General features: G+C 40.4%; 2 protein-coding genes across 6 annotated transcripts in view; one reads left to right on the top strand and one right to left on the bottom strand.

Moving 5' to 3' along the window:
- LOC121504157 (pyruvate carboxylase, mitochondrial-like) overlaps positions 1-22,934 on the top strand; it is a 465,432-nt gene that overhangs the window by 286,676 nt on the left and 155,822 nt on the right. The gene's annotated exons all lie outside the window — the stretch shown is intronic.
- LOC121504158 (leucine-rich repeat and fibronectin type-III domain-containing protein 4-like) overlaps positions 1-22,934 on the bottom strand; it is a 53,798-nt gene that overhangs the window by 5,461 nt on the left and 25,403 nt on the right. The window contains exons 3-7 of the mRNA XM_041778801.1: positions 20,503-21,111; positions 20,119-20,281; positions 17,220-17,390; positions 16,440-16,601; positions 14,021-14,755 (exon numbers count right to left, since the gene is read on the bottom strand). Of these exons, the coding sequence (XP_041634735.1) occupies positions 14,021-14,755; positions 16,440-16,601; positions 17,220-17,390; positions 20,119-20,281; positions 20,503-21,085 (1,814 nt within the window). The 5' untranslated portion in view covers positions 21,086-21,111. The remainder of the gene's footprint in view (positions 1-14,020; positions 14,756-16,439; positions 16,602-17,219; positions 17,391-20,118; positions 20,282-20,502; positions 21,112-22,934) is intronic.

The raw sequence follows: 22,934 nt of genomic DNA, 5'->3' as shown, positions 1-22,934 counted from the left end.
AGAAACACAAGCACCAGCAGATGCTGTCTATAGACCCGTTTGGCATTCTCAATAACATCTTCATCCAATAGTCAATACGTTGCCATAGATTACTTTCTGACACTGTCACAAATTCACCAATTAACTCATTCGCTGCGCTGGAGCGACTTTGAGGCCAGGTGTGTTACCATGGCAAAGACTCATTATTCGGCTCATGAGTGCGGTTCTGCTAGTGAAAGCATCTCTTCATGCCCACATTAAACACTCCATTTTCACAACCAGCCAATTTCCCTGGCTTCATTTACAACTATACTAGTCATCATTATGTTTTAAAGAGGCAGACAGGGGCATGTTGGATGAAAAGTGAATTTCAAACAGGACTGATGGATGCAAGAAAATGGCTGATGGTTTAATAGATAAAACTTTTGCATATTTGAAAAATCCTTAGGAAATGCTGCTGTTTCTTCTTCAAGTCAATAAAAGATTTTTTCTCCTCAAGATTGAAAGCAGCTCTCTAAAAAGATGCACACTGATTGTCTTCCAGGCCCATTGCAATAACTAAAATTGAGAATCAAAGTGGCAGAATGAAGGTTTTCGGTGAGCATTTTTACATTCCTCAAAGAGAGAGGCATCTTAAGAGGAGCAATCAAACTCAAAAATTATCACCAAATATGATGAAAACCTAAAATGAAAGCCTGTCTTTGGCAATCAGCCACCATGGAGGATCATGAATCATCTGTATAAAAGTAAAGTAAAGACAGTGGGTGCTCAATCACATTCCCACATGAAATATGCAAGAAGCAGCACTCATAATACCGCTGCTGCCTCAGTTTCTGAATAAAAAGCCTTGGTCATATAATAGGCTTATAAAAGGCCTTGAGAAATATTACAGCGGTGTCAGTTCCTCCGTGCGTCTGCGTATAATTGATGGAAGCCTCTGGGCAGAGATTTGACCATCACTGTAGGGAGTCGTGTACTCTGCTGAGGGGCCGCCTCTTTCTTCCAAAGGTTATATTTTAATGGGCTTTCTCTTAACTTTGATATACTGATTCCTTCTTTTTTCCTCTGCCTTGTCTCTGTTTGATTAATATTGCCATTATTCTGTTGCATGCTTTATTGGATTCATTGCAGAAAAACGGGCTTTGTCATCGATAACTTCATCCCTCTTTTCTCTGTTTGGTTGCATTATGAGATTAAATATAGATTTGTGTGTATGTGGGTTAACATAAAATAGCCAGGTGTTTTTTTTTTCAGGCCATACTATGAATAATAACTGGGACACTGCATCAAACCACTCAATTGGTGCTGTGTTGTGTGACCATGACTCACATGCATCCTGCACGCACACCTTGACTGAATCCTTGAATCATCTTTTTTAATCCTGCCATTCAATACACCTTCCTTTATTCTCTCTCCTTCATCCCTCCATCCTCTTCATTCTTTCCCTTTTCTTCTTTTCCTGAACAGATTTCCTCCTTTAAGCTCTCTCTTTATATTCTTTGCCCTTTTCTCCTCCTGAAATCACCCATCCTTCCTTTCCATTTACTTTAATCTACACTCTTCCTCTGACCTCTTTTTACCATTTGACTTACATTTTCAGTTCTGCTGATTCCCCCTGCACACCTCCTCTCTTCCTTTGTCTCTCCGTCTTTTAAATCTTCCTTCCTATTTCTGCAGCCAATCAGCTGTGATCGCCACAAATCCCTCTGCAATCCTCACCAGGCTCCACCTGACCTCCTCGCCTCTCTTCCTTTTTCTCGCAGTCACTGTACTATGTCTCTATTAGCCACAGCTATAACCACGTAGCATTATTTAGCATCCAAGGTCACTTCTTTCCTCTTTCCTCTGTCTGCCTTTGCTCCTCACTGCTCATCCTCTTCCCATCTGCCTTTCCATTCGCACTTATCTTACTGTTTCGAATGTAACATATTGGGATGCAACATCGTCAAAAACCAACACTTTTCTACCACAAAAGCTTACTCCTGGAGAATGTCTGGTGTGTGGGTGAGGGCCTGCCCACAAAATCAGCTGGGCCCCTGAAAAACCCAGAGTATGGGCCCTCCCCAGTTGTGATTTACTGATAGTATCAGTGCATATGGGTTGGATCAGTAGCATTGATGCTAGCATCCTGGCTAACAATTACTTCATTTTGGTGCTTACAAGTGTGCCAAGCTATTATTGGGTTCTGATTATTTATTCATGCTATTTTTTAACCCCTCTTCATCACTGTGTCCATCTATTTTGCCACATATGTTTCCACTTACCCAATTTTTGCTACTATTAACCCTTTTCACTACTTTAGCTGTGTTTTTTGTTCCTTTTTGCAAAATTAGAACTAATTTCTGCTCATTTTTAACAACTTCCCACCATTCTTGATGCCTATTTTTGTCACTGTTCGTCAATTTTTGCCACTTCACAATTTATAACCGCTTTTCACCATTCTTACTGCTCATTTTAGCCACTTTTAGCCAATTTTTACCACTTTTGACCATTTTTTCAGTCACTGTACTATGTCTTTATTATCCACAGCTGTAAACATGTACCATCCCAAGGTCACCCCTTTCCTTTCCTCTTTCCTCGATCTGCCCCTGCTCCCCCTGCTCATCCTCTCCCCTTCTGCCTTTCCATTTGCACTCATCTTATATTTCTCAACCCTCTCTCCTCCCTATATCACCACTCCTCTCCTCCGCCCTTTCTCCGCTTCCTCTCTTATGAGCTCGTGCATCACCTCTTTGGTTGTTTTTGCTATGCTGGCAGTGAAAGAAATGGGCAAGCAAACTCACTGAAATATAAATGCGTGGCCTGGACGTGCACATAAATGCATGCATCTTTGATATGCTGATGCGCTGCGAATCACTGCATTATGCATTTTTAACCATATTTCCATGCCCATTGTTATATGTACATGCAAGCGTGATGCCCTGAGTCATGTGCATAAACATTATGGACACATGAAACCATCTCCTATAAATCCATGGTGCTCTCGAGACAACATACACTCATGAATATAAAGTGTTCCTGACTACAGAGTAAAATAAAGTCGATTGATTGTTGGAGTCAGTTGTGTCCCAGAGCTGGGGGTGGTGTTCTCATTAACTGAACCTGTATTTGCAGACATTTGCATCGCGCCTCATCACCTTAAAAGGAAAACTTCTAATTATGGTTAAAGTCGCATGCACACAGATGCAGGGAGAAAGTAAGAGAAACAAGGGAGTGCTTTGTTCAAGCTGGTGACACAGAAACGAGTAATTATTAGTACCCGGGAGAAGGAAAGAGAGGAGAAGAAAGGAGTGACAGAAAGAGGATAAAGAGTAGTGGAATCCTGTCCTTTCTTCTCTCTTCCTCCTCCTCTTCCTCTTCTATTTCCGTCCATCTGTATTACCAAGTCTGATGGTCTGACACCAGACAAGATTGGGCACAGAGAGACGAGAAGGAACAACAAAGCAATTATCTCCTTCTCTGGCTGACATCTATACTGCCCTTGTTTCCTTTTTACTCTCCTCATGTCACGTCCTTTGTTCCTTTACCCTTTCTTCCATTTTTGGTCTGATTCGTCAGAGTGTTTACTTTCTCATCGGCTGTCTCTCTCGATTTCACCTGATCCCGTCTCCTGTTTTCCTCGATATGTCCGTCTGTCAGTCTCTTTTCTTCTCCTCCCCTTTGGATTTCATTGCATCCCTCCTTTCTTCTTTCTCACTTAACTTAATTTCTCTCTCCGCTCTGCCTCATTTGGCCTAATTTTCCCACAGTTGTTTTTACGCTCATTCCCACTCCTGTGACCTCCTTCTACTCCCAAATTCCCCAGGATTTGTTTTTCTTCATCGTTTCTCTTCATTTCACATTAACCTCTCAATAAAACTATCATGGATAGCACTTGTGGTCCCTTCTTCCTCTGACCCTGCAGTGTAATAAACGTTGACATATGTATTGAATGCTGACCCTCCTCCCTCTGCCTCTGATGTGAGTTGACTCATGTATTGACACAGTGGTTTAACACTTAATTACATCTTCCCCCTCGGGCAAAACTCTATCCCATTTTGACTCTCCCTCTCTCCCCAACATCCCTTTTCCCCCCATAAGCCCTCTATCTATTCCTCACCCTCCCTACTTCTCCATCTTTGTCTCTTCATTCCTCCCCCCTCCTGTATGTTCACATTCCTCTTTAAACCTCTTCTATGGCTGTCTCAGCAGATGCCATTATCTTGTTTCTTGCATGGTTTCTTGTAGTCTCATGATGGCATCCTGGTATATTTTTAGATATAGTTAAAAACCAGCTCAGTATTCCCTGTCAAATATTAGTCAAATATGCAGCGTAGTTAGCGGCAGCAAGTGAGTGCTCTTGTCATGCATCTAATTTTCAGGTCCTATTTGTTTAATCCTTTCATCTTCCTCGCTTTTTGTGACTCATTACCCATGCTCCCGTCTGTCTCTGTCTCAGCATGCTCCTTCCTATGGCTGTCAAGTTCTTACCCTGGCTTATTTTAACTGTTCCTCCCTTTGCTGGAGATCTTAATCTATTTTTTTTTCTTTTAACATAGTTTCTTAAACTATGCTTCCTAACTTCCTCCTTTCTTACCATTTTCATTAAGCTGTATGCCAGACTTGGCCCTTTGAGTGCCTTGAATGAGAGGTACATGGTGTTGAGACAGGAAAGAAATTGTCAGAGTCCTTACAGTCAAAATCAGTCCTTCAGGAAATTGCACTGTTTCGATCAAAACTAGATCACAAATTCATCAAGTCCTCATCAATTCTGCACATCCTTGCTGCAACTTTTTACAAAAAATTGATCCATCACCTTACCGCTCCTTGCTATTGATCTAATAGATGAAAAACCCGGAGAACGGGTCCTCCTCTGCTGTGATTTATTGATATTGTCAGTGCATGTGTGTTAGTTCAGTAGCAGTGATCCTGGCTAACAATTGCTTCTTTATGGAGCTGAAAAGTGTGTCAAGCTATTATTAGCTTCTGATGTTCAAATTATTTATTCATGCCACTTTTTAACCCCTTTTCATCACTGTTTCTACCTATTTTGCCTCATTTCTTTTCACATTAAAGATGTTTTTGCCACTTCTAGCCGTTTTTTCTACTTTTAACCCTTCAATCACTTTTGCTGCCTGTTTTTGACATTTTAACCCATTTTTGCCACTTTTTACCACTTCTTAACTTTCCTACCACCCATTCTTACACACTGTTAGCCAATTTTGACCACTTTTGACCCATTTTTGCCTATTTTTAAACACTTTTCATCTTTTAACAGCTCATTTCAGTCACTTTTTTTCCTTTCTTAACCCATATTTGCTCCTTTGCCTCCTTTAACCTTGTTTTACAACCCTTACACCATTTTATACCATTTTATTTCCCCACCCATCTTTTGCCACTTTTTTTTACTTTCTCAACCCATTTTTGCTGTGTAGCCCTTCATTTAATCTTCCAACTTTTTCTTTGCCTCTTCTAACCTCTTTTTGCAACCCTTAAACTATTTTATTCCACCAATTTCTGCCAATTTTACCACTTTTGACCCGTTTCCCATGCATAACTCATTTTTGCCACTTTTGACTGACCTTTTTCCCACCATTTTTTTGCTGCTTTTTCCTTTCATAACCCATAATTGCTGCTTATCCCTTTTTTGCCTCTTTTAACCTCTTCTGTGCCTTTTTTAACCTCTTTCTGCAACTCTTAAACCATTTTAAACCACTGATTTCTGACAAATTTTGCCACTTTTGGCCCATTGTACCCATGTGTAAATTATTTTTGCCCCTTTTTACCAGCTTTATACTTTTTTCTCCACCCATTTTTTGCCACTTTTTAAACTTTCTTAACCCATATTTACTGCTTATCCATTCTTTACATCTTTCAACCACATTTCACGTCTTATTTTTGAAAATTCTTTTCACTTATAACCTGCTTTTCCACTTTTTAGCTGCCTTTCACCATTTTATGGCCCATTTTTGTCACTATTAGCCTTTTTTTTTTGCCATTTTTTCCCAAATTCAGACCTATTGTTGCCACTCTTCTACCACTTACTTTTATGTTCTTGCCACTTTTAACCCATTTATGGCAATTTTCATCCTTAACAGCAATTTTTAAATTTTTTAATAATTTCAGTTCCTTCCACTTTATTCAATGCTATGATGCTTGTGCACATCATGTCTTAGCTATGATGTCTGATATTACATCCAAATGATTGGAGTGTGCCCAGTGTCCCTTAGAAACATTCTGCATATTACAACCAGTGTTGTTTCACGTAAACTATAAGTATACTAGTAGCTTTAAGAGCAGCCAAGATTGTTTTTAAAAATTCACATGCTTTTTTCATGATGGAAAATAAAGCCTCAGTGCATCTCAATCCTTATCCCATTTTTTTTTTAAAGCTGCTGCCAAGTCGGGCTGCTACGCTGCAAGAATCACAAAAAAAGTATAGCAAAATCCACCCGGGACTGCTAAACATCTCTGACTAATACAGGTGTCATACAACTTCCCCCACTGACATTCCTTACATATCAGTGATTCATAAAGTATTGAAAACTTCTATCCCAACAGATTCCCCTTTTTTCTTTCCTTAAAATAACTCCAGAAGCACAACAGAAAGCCACAGGCTGCCTCTTATATAATTCAGGACTATTGAATAATGCATTTTAGCTTCAGTATACACACAAAGGTTGGACTCAATGACACCTGTACTGAACAATTTAATGCACTTCCTATAAAGTGGTCCTGTGGCGTTGAATAGTAGGAGCATCAAACTGTGAACCAGATTTTCCGCTACTGCAGTTTCAGCTCATCTGCTGTGATTTTACAAAGGGCGGGGGAAACAAATAAGCCCACGTAGGATAGATTTTGCTACCTAATCTTTGACAGATTCAAATGTTTCTGACAAACAAGCAGCTTCCTGGTGATGCAATGCTATGAAATGCCTTTAGACTGTCCACCCATGTTTGCCTTTTAAAGGGTGCTGGTTTACAACTGAACTGTTGTGCTCAGGCCGTCATGCATGCCCTGGTTAAGGAGAAATTGTTGTATAAAGCTACTTTTCCAAACAGATGGTCCCACAGAGGTGTTTTTACAAATTCAGCCTCATTATCACAGAGGGCATTCTTTCAGGACGAAGAATTTGTGTTTTTCGTCCTTCAGGTGGGCTGCACCCGTGTGTTGGCATAAAGATGTGCCAGCTTGGTACATGCTTGCAGTCAACCGGCATCCTCTGTGGACCTTGGCTTTTCTTCTGCTGGTATCCACATTAAACCATCAGGGATGTTTCTTGGGGTTTAAATTGGAATGAGAACTCAAGGTTGGAGGTTCAGTTGATTTTAGAGAAACTAAGGCTGACATGATTTTGGTGTCCAGCTGATGTTTGGATGACACCCCAGCCGGTCCTGTCACTGAAGACATCAGAATAAGACAAGCTTTGGTAAAATGAAGGCAGGTGTTGTCTCAAATTCAACTGACCTTTTGAAGAAGATCAGATCTGACAGCGTGTGTCTTTCTCACTTTAACCCTCCATTTTTGCATTCACAGGACAATAAATGTTTCCACTGCCTCGCCCTCCATTCCTAAATCCTCTTTTTGCCTTTCTCTCCCTGTCCATCTCCTTCACTTTCCCCTCCTGTTTGCCGCTGATGTGTTTGCCAAAGCACAAAAACAGCCAGCCACAACAACAGCAAAATACAAGCACAAATCCAGGATAGAAAGCATGAAATCTCACTCGTCCATTCTTTCCCTTTTGAATTCATGAGCCAGACTCCCTTTGGCTGACTTCTCCCCTCACAGTCTTGCTAGCTGGTGTGATATTGTGCCTGGCACTGGCACACTGATATCATGATAGAAATCCATACTGGAAATCCTTAGATGCATTGTGGTTCATTTCTAAAGCTGCCCCCCTTCCATCCTCTCTTTATCTCTCCTTTGAGACCGATTTCCCTGCTTCCTACCTCTGAGCCCTCAGACTTCATGTCTCCTCTTTGAATTCCTTCCTCCCTTTTCCATTCACTAGAGCTTCTATCTCAATTTCACCTTCAAGATAGCCACTATATCCCTATCTCCCCATGGAGACAGTTATCCCCTGCCCTGTTTTGCTGGCACAGATATTTGTTTAGAGTTTAGTCAAACTTAAGATCACTTGCTCCTTCTTCGCCAAGTTTCGCCATCTCTCCTGCGAGTCTTCGAGCTTATCTCTCCTCTATTTTGCTATGTGCAAGTTGCTTTGAGCCTGTATCGGCATTTTCTTGTCTCAAGCCGCACAGCTGAGCCCTCACCTTACACTGATACTGCTGTTCCATTATTTCTTTGTGTTTGCTGTCAGAGAAGGACATTCTACCTGTACCATCCTTTGTTCAGCTTGAGCATCTGGGAATTGAAGTAATACTATAAGCAACAGTGGAACGTAGCACCATCTAATACCATAAACCCACAGCATGTTCCATCTTTATCAAGCTCAATGTCGTTTTATTCAACCAGTCCAACTCCCCTCCACAAGAGTTAGAACAGCAAGGACAATTCCTTTATTTTTTGCTGTAGACTGAAAACATGGGTTTGATGTCAAAAGATGGCAGGAGATTAACATTTCAGCCTTTATTTCCAGGTATTTATGTCTGGATCTGATACACGACTGAGAAGATAGCACCTTTTGTTTGAACCCACCCATTTTTCATGTGAGCAAATGTATTGGAACATGTGACCGACAAGATTTTTCTTTGTTTCCCAGATGTGTCCTATTATATTGACAGAATAGAGGTGTAATCAACATGAAAACCAGAGAGTCGTATATGGGTGAAAAAAGCTATCAGAGCCATTGCACAAACATTGGCCATGGGAAAACCAAGGAAAACAGTTGATGACTGAAACATTGTGAGAACTGTAATTAAAGACCCTAAAACAACTATTGGTGACATCAGCAACAACCTCTAGAGGGAAGGGGTGATGGTGAAGGTATCACCATCTACCGTTTACAGGAGTGAAGGTATCACCATCTACTGTAACAGGAGTGAAGATATCACCATCTACGTTACACAAGAGTGAAGGTTTTACCATATACGATCCACAGGAGTGAAGGTATCACCATCTACTGTCCACAGGAGTGAAGGTATCACCATCTACTTTTCACAGGAGTGAAGGTATCACCATCTACTGTGCACAGGAGTGAAGGTATCACCATCTACTGTAACAGGAGTGAAGATATCACCATCTACGTTACACAAGAGTGAAGGTTTTACCATCTACCGTTTACAGGAATGAAGGTATCACCGTCTACAGTCCACAGGATTGAAGGTATCACCATCTACTTTTCACAGAAGACTTCATTAACAAAAGTACAGAGGCTACACAGCATCAGTTTATGAGCAAAACATTGTGAGAGCTGTACCGAAAGAGCCTTAAACAACTGTTAGTGATATCAGCAACAACCTCCAGAGGGCAGGAGTGAAGGTATCACCATCTTCTGTTTACACAAGACTTCATGAACAAAAGTACAGATGCACCACCAGATGATGCAAACCACTCATTAGCAAGAAGAACAGGAAGACCAGGCTGGAATTTGCCAAAAAGTACAGAGACAATTCCAAACATACAAACTCATCTGTGAAGCACAGTGGAAGTAAAGTTATGGCTTGGGCTTTCATGGCTTCTTCTGGGACGGCTCATTAATCCTCATTGATGATGTAACACATGATGGCAACAGCAAAATTAACTCGGGAGTGTACAGAAACATTTTGTCTGCCAATTTAAAGAAAGATGCAATCAAACTGATTGGAAGATCCTTCATCATGCGCCAAGATAATGACCCAAAACACACTGCCAAAACAACAAAGGAGTTCATCAGGGGCAAGAAGAATGCAAATGTTTGGAGATGTCAGTAGGTCTTATTCAACTCAGTTAATCTGTTTTAAGACCATCTGTTCCAATACTTCTTCTCACCGAAAAATGTGGTATCCCGTTACAAATAATGCTGTCTTTTAAGCTGTGTATCTGATCTGAAACTGAAATGTTTATCTCTTGTGTCGTATTTACCTTTTGATGTCAAACCCAAATGTTTTCTGTCTACATAAAAAATAAAAGAATTGGCCTCATTGTTTCAATACTTTTGGAGGGGAATGTATTTATAATGAATCCCTGTCTATCTCGCTAAATCCCTTTCCTTTTGGGCTCCCGGGACAATGCACTTTTCATAAGCAACATTAAGCAGCGAGGCGGCTCCCCTATTATAGAAGTCTTTTTGGTAGAGGTATTAACAGATCATCAGCAAGGGAGCTGAGATCTCATTCAGTTCATTCAATTCAATCATGTAATTAGTTCTCCGTGTGTAATTGCCACAGATGTATCTTGGGACTATGCTCAATCTGTGCTCGTCTGTTTTGATGTGGCATTTCAGCGAGGCACCTCTTCGCCTCTGTCCTTTCATAGAACCAAGGCTTTTACAACGCCAACAAATATCCACTTTCAGCTCCCTTCTCTCTTGAGACAGTTGGACTTTTTGTTTGCCATTGAAGTGTCATCTCTTGCTTTCATTCTAATGTAACTTTTTGTCTCTTATCCCACTGTCAGTCCTTCAAACTTCCTTCCTTCTTCTACTAACTTTTTCCCCATAAATCCAAACCCAGTTCTATTGTTTTCTCCCTTACTCTATTTAAGCGACCACTTTAAATACAGCCTCTCTTATCTCCATCTTTGCATCTTTGATTCGTCCTCGACCACCCCTTGGGGCGCCCCTCTATCTCCTCTCCCCCATATACTTTGTCATTCCGTCTTCTTTCACCCATCCTTCTTTCATCTCAATCTCTCCCAGGGTGATTTGGTTAGAGCCCATCTCAAATCCTCCCCCTTCTCCCTCAATCCCTTTGCACCACCTCCTGAAATCTCTAAGGCATCACCCCTATCTTAAAATTCACCCATTCCCTTCTGGCTCTATCCATCACTCAAACCATTCGTTTTTTCTCCTCATCCATCATCTTTTTGACTCACCCTTCCTGACTTTCCCTCAGTTCTTGTGATTATTCCAGCACACAGCTTTTTCAAATCATTTTTGGATCTGTTTTTCTCCCCTCCTATAAGGCTAGCTCCCTGCAAATTGTGTCAGTACCAATTACAGTTTAATACCACCCAAGCGACCCATAATGGGTGGATAAAGGGGAGAGCTTTCTGGGACCCTGCCAAATGTGGGGGTGGGGCAAGAAGGTCAGCAAAATCATGGCCCATTTTAAAGTTAAGCCGTGATAACCATATTTCACTTTTTAGCCAGAATAATTACCACTCTTATCAAAGCAACATTTTTAAAAATCTTTTATTGCCATGGCTTATAGCCATCTTCAAAACATTTTGACCCCCATTTCTTAAAACAGAATTAAAAAGGATTAAACCTGGCAAAAATGGGTTTAAAGTGGCAAAATGGGTGTAACCAAAAGTTAAACACAGTTAACCATGGCAAAAATGGTTTAACAAAGCAACAATGGGCATAAAGTGGCATAAATAGGCAAGGAAAGTAGTGGAAGGGGTTGTAAACGTGGTAAAATGAGTTAAAAAGGAAAAAAAAGTGGCAGAAAAGGCATTGATGTGGGATTAAAATGTGGTGAAATGGGCAGTAAAAAAGGTGCATATCAGTTAAAAATAGGCAAAAATTGGCATTAAGTGGCAAAAAACTGGCAAAAATGGGCCGAAAAGGTAGTGAAATGGGACTTTAAAAGTGTCCAAAATTATTTAGAAATGGCAAAAATGGGTGTGATGGTTGAAAGGTGTTAAAAGATGCAAAAAATGAAAAAAAAAATAAATAAACTGTAGAAAATTGATGAAAAATTGGCAAAAATGGGTGGAAAATTAGGTTACAGTGGAGGCAAATAGATAATTTCAACATCAGATCTCAATAACAGCCTGAAAACTCTCCAGCTCCAAAGTTAGGTAGCTATTAGCCAGGATGATAGCACCAATGCTACTGATCCAACACACATGCATTAATACTATCAATAAATCACAACCGGGGAGGACCCATTCTCTGGGTTGTCACAGAAATCTGTGAAATCTGTGGGCAGGCCTATCTCAGGATGACTTTATTCAGTTCATTCATTTTTAACAAAACCCAAACCATGGCATAATTTTTCTCCTGTAGCTCTTCTCTGTACTGCCTCATGCGTTCTCTCTTTCAGTCAGCTTTCTAGCAGCGACAAGCAAACAATGAGATGTTTTATTAGCCTGTGGTTGTAAACACAATTGAAGATGAGCACGATTAAATGGCATTATAGTTTATACACAAGTAGTTTTCCTTTTGAAGAAACACAATGAATCCAAGCATCCTCGACTTTTTTGAAAGAAAAGACTGAATGTCTTCATAGGTTCAGCTTTTTTGTTCTATTTCTACCATTATTTCTGATGTCTAACTCGGGGATGGCCAACTGGCAGCACATGTGGCCCTTCCTTTCATTGAATTATTAGTAACATAGAGGGTTAATTAGAGAATACCCAGCAATCTGTTGGGTATTCTCTAATTGGTCTATTTGGTCCTTTGACTATGAAAATTAATGTGGTTACTAAAGTTGCCCGTCCCTGGTCTAACTTGTATGTAGATTTAGGAGTAGTTATTAGGATAAAAATGTTGGTGTCACATTCACTTGCCTCAATGATTTCTTCCTTTTTCAGTTCTGTTGGCTCCCTTTGCCTGTTACACGTATCTACAGCAGTACACCTCCACCTCCTTTATTTTTGCTTGGCCCACAGGTACTGCATACAAACTATTTCACAGCGGTGAGCAACAATTGGCAGTTTTGCAAAGTTTTGGCTTGCAAAAACCAATTTTTCAACCCTTTCTTCTTGTTTTCTCTCAAATGTATTCCATACACTATCAAGAAATGGGCTGCCCGTAGTTTCTTAAACATTTCATGATGATAAAGCATTTCACTCCTAAGACACAGTCCCCTTTTCTTTTTTTAACAATCTAGCTATTTCTCTTTCTCTAAGACTCAGGATGGGGAAACAATAGTGTCATAAGGTGGCATGGCTTACTGAAGGTCTTAAGGATGACTTTAGATATCCCCATCTTGAATCATGTATTATGGAATCGCTGGTCCCAAATGGTGGTACCTTGGTCAAAATACACGCTGCTCTAAACACATTTCCCAGCCAGTTTTGATCCAGACTGTTACTACTTCTAGACTCCTCACAGTGGTGTGTATGACATCTGTGATTGTAATTTTAATTCAAGTTCGTTGGCAAACAAAGTGACAGCAGGATAAAGAAGAAATATGAGGAAGACAGTGGGATAGTGTTGGACAATGATGAAAGCTGACAAATTGCTGTGAATGCTCAAATTAATCCTCCTTTTTAGGTGAACTTTCTATCTTGATTTATGTCTTGCATTGTATCAATCAATGCAGAATCCCTATATTGCATCAATATCACAGTTTTGTATGATGAGTGACCCACTCATACTGTCCAATTTTTTCTGGGGCATGCTATTTTATTACACTAAACCTTGTTTTATTTATCTACAAGTGGAATTAATTGGGTTTCAGCTGCACAGATTTACAGATGTTGATGTTAAATTGGTGTGTAATAATGCTTAATATTTGTTATATCAGTATCAGTAAAAAATAATGGAGTCAGAACATATTTTCTGTCACACATATCTGTTAGCTCCTCTCCCTTAAGCTCTTATTTATCCCCTTAACATTCATCCAGGTGTCTTCCCATTCAACTCTCATCTTTATGCACTGACGATCTACCTGTTGGGTTTAAGTGTCATACCGTGATGGAGATGAATTATTAACTACCTTCGCCCCTCTATCCCTTCATCTGTCTCCCCATTCATGCTTCCCTTGAGCTATCCAACCATCCATGTACAAGGTGAGCTGTTGCACTACTAAGGTGTCATGCTGTAATGGATAAATATTTAAGTGGTTTTGCATGAAAACAGGATATCAGAATTTTGAGGGGGTAAGATAGGGAGATAAAAAAATGATTTGTGGCTGCATAAAGAGGAGAAAGTGTTACTGCAGGAATCCAATATGCTATAAAAAAGTAAGCCCCTGCATTTTAGAGTAATAAAGGGTAAAGTTGGACTGACCTGTAGATGAGGGTTTCATCGGCGGTGCAGTTATACTGTATCTGGTACATCCACACAACATAAGCCGCAGACAAACGCCCCAAATCCCATCGGACTTGTGCTGATGTGGAAGTAACTCCTTGTACTCCAACCATCCTCCCTTCATCCTCGTCCCCTTCCTCTTCCTCCATGCTCCCTCCATCAACCCTCTCCCCTTCAGAGGCCCTGCTACCATCGCCCTCCGTATCCTCTCCTCCACCTCTCCTCCCATCCTCCACCTCTCCTCCCCGTCCCGCACCGTTGTTAATCCCTCCATTTTTCCCCGTGCTGATATCCGAGGAACCCGGATCTGTCCGTAAAATCCCATTGGTCACGTTCCTGTTGTTTTTGGTGTTCACGTTGTTATTCCCTGTGTTTCCACCTGTTCCGCCCCGGTGAGGCAAGGGGATTATTTTCAGATCTACAGTGGCAGTCGCTTCACCCGCTGCGTTTATTGCGATACACGTGTAAGCCCCATCATCCCGGGCTACTGTAACTAACATATCCAAGGTCCCATTGCTGAAGGAGCTGATGCGAGATGAATTCGCAATGATTCGGTCATCCGGTGAAACCCAGTGCACCACTGGCTCGGGGTCCCCGATGGCACGGCATTTTAGAGTCGCCCGCTGGCCCTCCAGGACCCACAGCTTGTGAGTGTGACGGGTGATGAGAGGGGGCTCACAAGTAAACTCCTCCTCAGGAATTGACCAGAAATACCTGTCGGGAAAAGAAAGACAGAAGGATGAACCCACTGAGAGAAACAGAGGAGGAGTAGGATCACCTTTTGTGGCTAAGTGCAGGAGTTTGTCTTGTTTTCCCCTGAGATAGATTTAGTAGAATAATGTAGAACATTAACCTAAAGATCTAGGTGCTCTTGTCGATCAATTTAAGGCTAAAGTTCAGCAACGTACAACAGACTGAATAATTTCCCTTTGCTACTCTGCAGAAATCAGGACTAAGCAGGGAGTAATTAGCAGTGACGGCAATGACATATGACAACAACAGATGCTCATTTCCCTCTTAAATCCTTTGTTCTCACTCCATACTTTTGACTTAAGGCGTAGTGGAGATATTTTGCAGGGAGATATCAACAGAACAGAATTCCTTATTGGAGTGGCTATTAAAAAGTCTGTCCCCTGTCCTACCTTTGAGTTCTGTTCTTGCACAACTACTGATGCAACACAGAAACTGAGACATGCAGCTAAAACAGGGTGAGAGAAAGGCTGCGTGGTATCAACATAACTAAACATGTATCTATTCTTAAGCTTCCCTCAACATTGACTTAGGATTCATTAATTATTGATAGTAAGCTTTTTATGACAAAAAACCTCTTTAATGTCAAAGTGAAAACATATTTCTATAAAGTTATGTCAATCAAACAGAAAGATGCAATGTAAAATGAGTGACTGACCTAATTCAACAGAAAGTTGGTGCTAGTAGTCTCCCAGTTAGAGAAATGGGGATCACCTGAGTGCAGTGAATGTGTCTCAAGTGATTGTAGTTGAAAGACATCTGTGTCTGGAAGGTCCAGTCACTGATTAATCAGTATTCCTGGCTACCATTACATCACGAATACAAAAGAACACTCCAAGTAACTCAGAGATTATCGAAAAGTTTAGTTCCCTTTTTTGCAAGGGATGGATATAAACAAACTTCCAAGGCACTGAGCATCGCCCAGAGTTCAGCTAAATTCATCGTGAAGAAATGGAAGGAATATGGCACACGTGTAAATCTGCCTAGATCAGATCAGATGCCATGGTCAAGTGGAAGAAAGTTCTAAGGTCTGATGAGACCAGAATGGTGCTTTTTGGCCATCAAACAAGATGCCAACACCTATGAAACACACCTATGAAGCGTGGTGGTGGCAGCATCATGCTGTGGGGATGCTTCTCAGAAGGCTTGTAATGGTAGAGGATAAAATGAAAGCTGCAAAATATAGGAAAATTCTGGGGGATAATAATATTTAGACTGCAAGAAAACTATGGCTTAGGGGAATATTTAATTTCAAGCAAGAACATGCATACAGTATACAGCCAAAGTTACACAGAAATGGTTAAAAGACAACAAGGGGAATGTTCTGGAGTGGCCGAGTCAAAGCCCAAAACTTCAGTCCAATATAGAATTTGTGGCTGGACTTGAAAAGGGCTGTTCATGAACGATCCTCAGCAACATAGCAGTTTTGCGAAGAATGGAGGAAAATTGCAGGCTCCAGATGCAGTGCTGTGATTGCAACCAAAGGTACTTCTACTAAATACTGACTTGAATGGGGTGAATATTTATGCAATCACTTATTTTGCATTTCATGTTTTTGTTTGATTGACTTTGCTTTGTAGACCTCTGTTTATACTATGACATTTCAGAGGTTAAACCACTGTAAAATTTCATCTCTAAGATGTTGTACCTTCCAGCCAGGTGAGCAGGTGTGGCACAAGTCTCCATGTCATCTCCTCGTATAAGCCGTCGTAACCACAGCAGTTCACAGTTGCAGTGGAGCGGATTCCCTCCAAAATTCAGGCTTATGACAGCGTTGTACGGGGTGGGACTTATTGCACCTGTTTGGGATCTGAAATGGGAAAAAGAAAGACCTTGAGTTACACAATTCAATATGCTTGAGATGAAATTTTCAGTTTTTCTTTTCTTGCCAATAATAAAGTATTCTCAAGTTGAAAGAAACTAACAATTTCTCAGTAAATGCAGTCTTGGCATCAGCAAGATTTCAAGTGTTGGTGCTAAAAATGAGGAAAACAGCTCATTTTGAAAATGATCCAAACAGGCAGTTACACAACTAACCAGGAGGAATACTTAGAGTGCTTTTATAAGCACCTTGCAGCTGGTCTAAACAAATAACAGTCAGGCTGAATTGTCCATGGACTAAGGCTTTGAAACCACATATAAAAATGGGTTACTACAGCAACACAATAACCTTCATACCTATCTTATATCCGTAACAAATACTAAAGTTCTGATGGATGAAAAATTCGTTCCCTTGGCCCTCTTTGCAACACGGGATAGTAAAATAACAAAGATAGTGAATGGAGTGACACTGTCTCCACAAGTTTTAAAGCTTTCATCTAAAAGAAAAACCACACACACTGTGGCGTCTCCATTTTAATGTCTGCCACAGAACATTTCCACTGAGCCGCTTCTTAGAGAAACATAAAAGACGAAGCTTAACAGCTACCTTGCAAAGAGAGGATCAGGAGGCAGGGTTCGCAGCCTGTTGGAGGTCATATCCAGCCTTGCAAGCTTATAAAGCTCTCCAAAGACTCCTTCGGCTATGTGGTCTATCAAGTTATGATCCAGGTTGAGTGTGTGCAGACTGGCCATGTTCTGTATGGACTCCCATGGTACCCTGCAACAATGAAATAGAGACGGATTACTTTGAAATCTCCTTTATTATTAGATCTGATTGATCGTTTTTAAGTGTGTACAAACATCAAAGCAGCTGTGAAGACAGATCGAGCTATCTGATGGTTAACGTCCCCTGAGACAGCACGAGAATTTAACCTGATAAAGAAATAAGAGTGCTGCTCTGCAACAGTCAAAGTTTACTCTTAATGTTCTGAGCATTTTCCTCTTACTCCGCAGAAAACATGAATAAGCAAAGACTAATTAATGGTGACGCCAGTGACAGACAACAACAACAGATGCTCATTTTCCTTCTCAATCAGTCTCCTTTTCTGGGTTTCAACAGTCCCATCTGTGACCCATTGCTGTTGTCATTTAGTATTCATTATGTGCAGACATTCTCTTAAAACTGCTCTGACTGAGTCTGGCTGATGACTGAGAGGATGGAAAATAGAATACATTAAAATATAGAAATAAATAACACAGCACAATGCATCTTCACAATAAAGATGTGACAGACAAGAATTACAGTCATGATTTTGAAAGTTGTGTTTTGGTTTAAAGTAGATTGTCACATCAGGATGCATCTTTGAAATGGTTTAAAATATTGTGTTTGAATAATGTGATTTAATCACTCTATCAGACATGCATTGTTAGATTAGAGAAAACAAGACAAGAGACAGCAACAGCATAAGTTAGGTTTGTTTGGTTTAGACCAGGGATGGGCAACTTTAGGTACCAAGACGGCCACATTAAATACCTTTTCCAATGCCAAAGGGCCTAATAGTCAAGAATAGTTGGATATTCTCAATTGAACCTCTGTGGTTACTAATGATTTAATTAAAGGAAGAATAATATTTACGTTTTTAAGCTCAAGTACAAATGGAAATAGTTAATTTAATGAGATCACACAGAATTAAATCAATTTCAAGCTGTTTTTTTCAATGCAGGGATCATGATACTTACATGGGATTTTACTTGTGTATTTTTTCATAAGTGCTTTGAGTGATGCATATAAGAATTTTCACAGGACAAATTCCAACCAATTCAATCTACTAAAAGGAGAAAAAAATGAAACATCAACAATTAAAAAATAAAGAAAAATATAATAAATTTAGACAAAACAAAAAGTGAAATAAACTATGAAAAGGAAAGAAATTAAGAATAAATAAATTTAAAATGTTTTGATGAAATAAAAAAAAAACTTAAATAAATCAACTTAAAAATAAACTAAAAAGAAATAAAGATAAATACATGTCTGATGATGAAAAATAATAGATAGGAGCTAGATAAAATAACATTTAAAAATTTAACAAAAATTTAAAAAAAGGAAATTACTTAATACATCTCTTATTCTAATGAAATCAGAAAATAAAAAATAAATAATATTGACACCAATTAAAACAAATTGAAAATGATTGCAATAAAAAATGATAAATAAAATACAAGAAAACCAATTAAATCACAAATAAAAGAAGCAAGTAAATGAACTATATATTAAAACTTTTTTAATAAAATCATAAGCATAAAAATAAATCAAATTGGAAAAAATAAAGATAAATTGAGTTACATAAAAATTTGATACAAAACCATAAGAAAAGTAAAACAAAGTCAAATAAATGTTTTAAAATGTATAAATCAATAATAAAAAATAAGAATTTTACAATTCATTGAATACATTTTTTTTTTTTGCAATTTGAAATCAACTTCAGGACACATTTAATGAGGTGGAGGGCTGCTAGTGGCCCAACCATTGTTTAGACTTTAGTGGGCAATTTCCATTCCTTCACACCAGTGCCCCATGTGAGCTAAGCTCAGGTTCCAGGGTTGCTCTGCAAAACTTTGTTAAATGCCACGTTCAAACAAATCAAGCTGCAGGAGGCACCAGGTGTGCTCAGTTTCCTCCCTAATTAAATTACACAGGTGGGCCTCCCCACCTGGATAATCTCTCCCTCTATATGATATTTTTCTGTCTTCCTCATGATCCGTTCTGTGTGTTTATTTATTTATTTTTAATTTCAATGTGAAGATACCAGTAGTACACGCTGGATTTAAACCCCAGTTTGTAAAGATTGCTGTTCATAAAGGCTGCAGCTGTTTACCATATCCATAGGGCAAACAGAAGCTATTAATGCAAGCATCATTAAATGTCTTTGCACTTTTACTATGACTTGCTGGAGGTTGGAAAGAGGCCAGAGAGCTCCTGTTGAGGAGACAAATGAAACATCTGAATCAAAACTGACAGCAAGAAGCTGCTGAATTCATCAACGCTGTGGGACACTAAGAGCAGGAGATTGAAACATATAAAAATACCTCCATTGTTTGGACTTATTTAGAAGAATAATAAAGATAAAGAATGAGACATACAGCTCAAGTCAAGCAAAGTCTTACTGAGGTTCAGATGGGCACTGCTCAAATCCAAAATCAAAGACAACGAAATTAGGAGCTCATCAAAATTGATTCACTTTGACTTCCCTGAGCTTTTAGTCCCCTCCTCCCCGCCTCAGCAGTGTGAGCTGGTTGCTCTCCATTGTGTTTGCTGATGCTTGCATTATAACACAAGACATTCCCTCTGTGCCCTGAAATTTAGGAAGCTGAGCTGAGCCGTGCGTCTGCAGCACACGCTGGAGACAGAGACGTGAGCACAGGGAACTCCTGAGAATTACAGTTTCTCTACTTAACAAAGCGGAACAGATGCTTGTCGGTGATCACAGCAGCGGCAGAAGCTTTACCTCCTGAGGTTATTGTAGGACATGTCGAGGTCTTCCAGTGTGAGTAGAAAGTCGTCGAAGGCCTGGACGGAGACTTTAACAAGCTGGTTGTTGTTGACGATAAGGTGTTGCAGATTGACCAAACCTGAAAGGTCCCTTGGTCCGAGTGTTGTCAACCGATTACCTACAGAAACACATAAAATCACTAAGTGTTGTAGAAATAATGTAGAACTTGATTCATATGACTATTTGAACATGTTGTAACATTGGAAATATAAACTTAGTAAAAGAGTAAGGAGATTTGTGTTTGGTAGACTATTTCTTTGTTGCAATGTTTCTTGGCAGTATATCTTATACTGTTGGAAAGCCTGCCTGCCAAGCTGTTTGTTTTAGCTCTTGGCTCACCATCCAGGTGAAGGGACCGCAAGCTCTCCAAGTCGGCAAAGGCCATCGGTTTGATCAGGTGAATAGTATTCCTGGACAGAGTCAAATCAACCAATCCCGTCATGTTGACAAAGTCAGTCCCCCCGACTTCCGTGATGAAGTTGTCCGCCAGTCGTAGCTCGACAGTGCGCCGGTCAACGTGCGGGGGGACAAACAGGAGGCCCTTGTCGGCGCAGAGTGTGCTGAGTGACTCCGAAAGATTCCGGCACACACAGTGGAAGGGACAGGCCGAGACTACGCCCCACGTCTCCCCTGCTCCAATCAGAGACGGCAACAGGCAGCATGTGACCAAAGTCAGCCAGTGAAACGCTGGGAAAGGACCGGACTCGGGAAGGGTTCTTTTTGTAGCTCTCGGGCAGGCGCAGTGGAAGAGATGGGACGAGGCGAAGGATGAGACGATGAGAGGGGGGAGAAGAGACAGAGAGAGGAAGGATGGAGGGAAGAGGGAAGGGACGGTGGAGCTTTCTGCCCTTTGTTCTGTATGGAGGTGTGAGTGGGGCAGGTGTTTATGTCTGCGGGGATTGAGGGGTGGGGGGACAGGCATGGTAGAACGCCTGGCAATCCACAGACCTAGAGGGAGACAAAAGAAGGGGTTTAGACTTGATCCCTGCTCAGACGCAGTTATAACAGAGTTATGTGAAGTGTGTTTCTGTGTCTGGTTTCCAGTCTTCCACCTACTCTGACGAGACAGAGCTGGATCAAGAGCTCGTTCTACACACATGCACTCTTGTGTGGGCCAAGGCCTTCTCTTAAATGATTACCACTCTGCGCTTTTGCCCGTCCACGCCCATGCAACATCGACTTTGCTGCTGTACCTCATGTGTCCACTTCCACATACAAAACCCTCGTAACTCTTCACCACTACCCCTTATTGCCTAGCAACAACATCCCAAAAGACAGAGCACAGCCAGTCACCATAGAAACAGTTACCTAGGAATCTATAAGAGCAGATTAGTCATGTGTTAAATCACGAGACCCTTTCTTGACACCACAGGTCAGGGGATCACACCGGGCCACGGGCTCATCCGTCTTTATTACAGCAGAACTCAAGTCAGGTAAAAGCATGGACAAGTACAACAGATACACAAGTACAATAGCCGTCTGGGACTATAGCTATGCAACGATGGTATAGAGATGAGTCACTGCCACTGATTGGCATGCATAATAGTTGGCATAGCAACTGTAACCTAGATACAGAGAGAGTGACAGGGAGTGTTGATAACAGTCACAGCCACAGTGACTGCGGAGAGGAGACAAGAGCAGGGGACGATGAGTCAGACAGACACGGAGGCCAACATCATTGGAGGAACACAGTTGTGTTTTCATGCAAAGCAATGTGGGAACTTTCACAGTAGAGTGGTGATTATGGTGATGTATCCTCCTGAGACCTGAGCTTTTGTTTAGTTTCTCACGCTTGTTTGGGATAGGTAGGGCCTGATTCGTTGAAAAGCTCAGCCTTGTCTTTGAACAGGAAGTGGTTTTTACCAAAAATGATGTCTACAAATCTCCTGAAGGTCCTGTGCTGGATTGTCTATGTTTTGGCTGTGTGTCAGCCAGTTGTTGGGTGTCTTCAGTCAGATAGAAGTGGTGTCAGTCATTGAGAGAGGTGTTGTCACTTTTTCTTCTGATTTTTATGATAGACCACAAGGGCATGTTAAGGCCAAGTATGAACATAATTTCCGCTAAGAGTTGAGAATTTCCTTTCCAAGGTCAATACAATGTTTCAGTAAAACTGCAATATTAAAGCTAAACATTCCAACAAAATTTAATGGAAATTCATGAAGATTTTCAAGCAAATTCCCCTTAAAAACTCTATTCAAATTCCCCTGAAGTTACAAATAAATTCCTCAAAATTCTAGAAAAGGTAGAAAATTCCCAGAAACATCCAAACTAGGGATGCACAAAATTATCAGTTTGATATTGGCGTCTCCAGTTATAAAAAATTCTGCCGATATTTACAACCAATATTTGTCCATATAAAATCTGCCTATATCAGCTTTTAATATTGGCTTTACAAACTATTGATTTGGAGGAGTTTAAGGCAGGACCAACAGACCTACTTCAGCTGAAGACACTTTCAAGTGTTTAAGCACTGAAATTTTCTAATTTGTTCATCCTGAAGCTTTAACTTGTGTGTTTTAAGCACTTAAGAGTTATGTCTGAACTACATCTTAATTTTGGTATCAGTTTCAGCAAAAAATGTTTCACAAATTAAGTATAGCAGATATCTCGGGCTCATCTGTTGTAGACCTCTACAATGAAGTCACCTCGACCATGGGCCGGGAGGTGAGGTCACTGTTAGAGGTTCCGATAAGAAGCTATTTTTCACAACAGTAGAATTTTAAGAACAAAAATCCAAAATTTACTGAGGGGGATAAGTTTAACTTCAACTC

Source organism: Cheilinus undulatus, linkage group 22 (genome assembly GCF_018320785.1).
Source record: "Cheilinus undulatus linkage group 22, ASM1832078v1, whole genome shotgun sequence".
NCBI lineage: Eukaryota > Metazoa > Chordata > Actinopteri > Labriformes > Labridae > Cheilinus > Cheilinus undulatus.
Note: the sequence above shows the minus strand (reverse complement) of the source record. Positions and strands in the feature narration are given on the sequence as shown.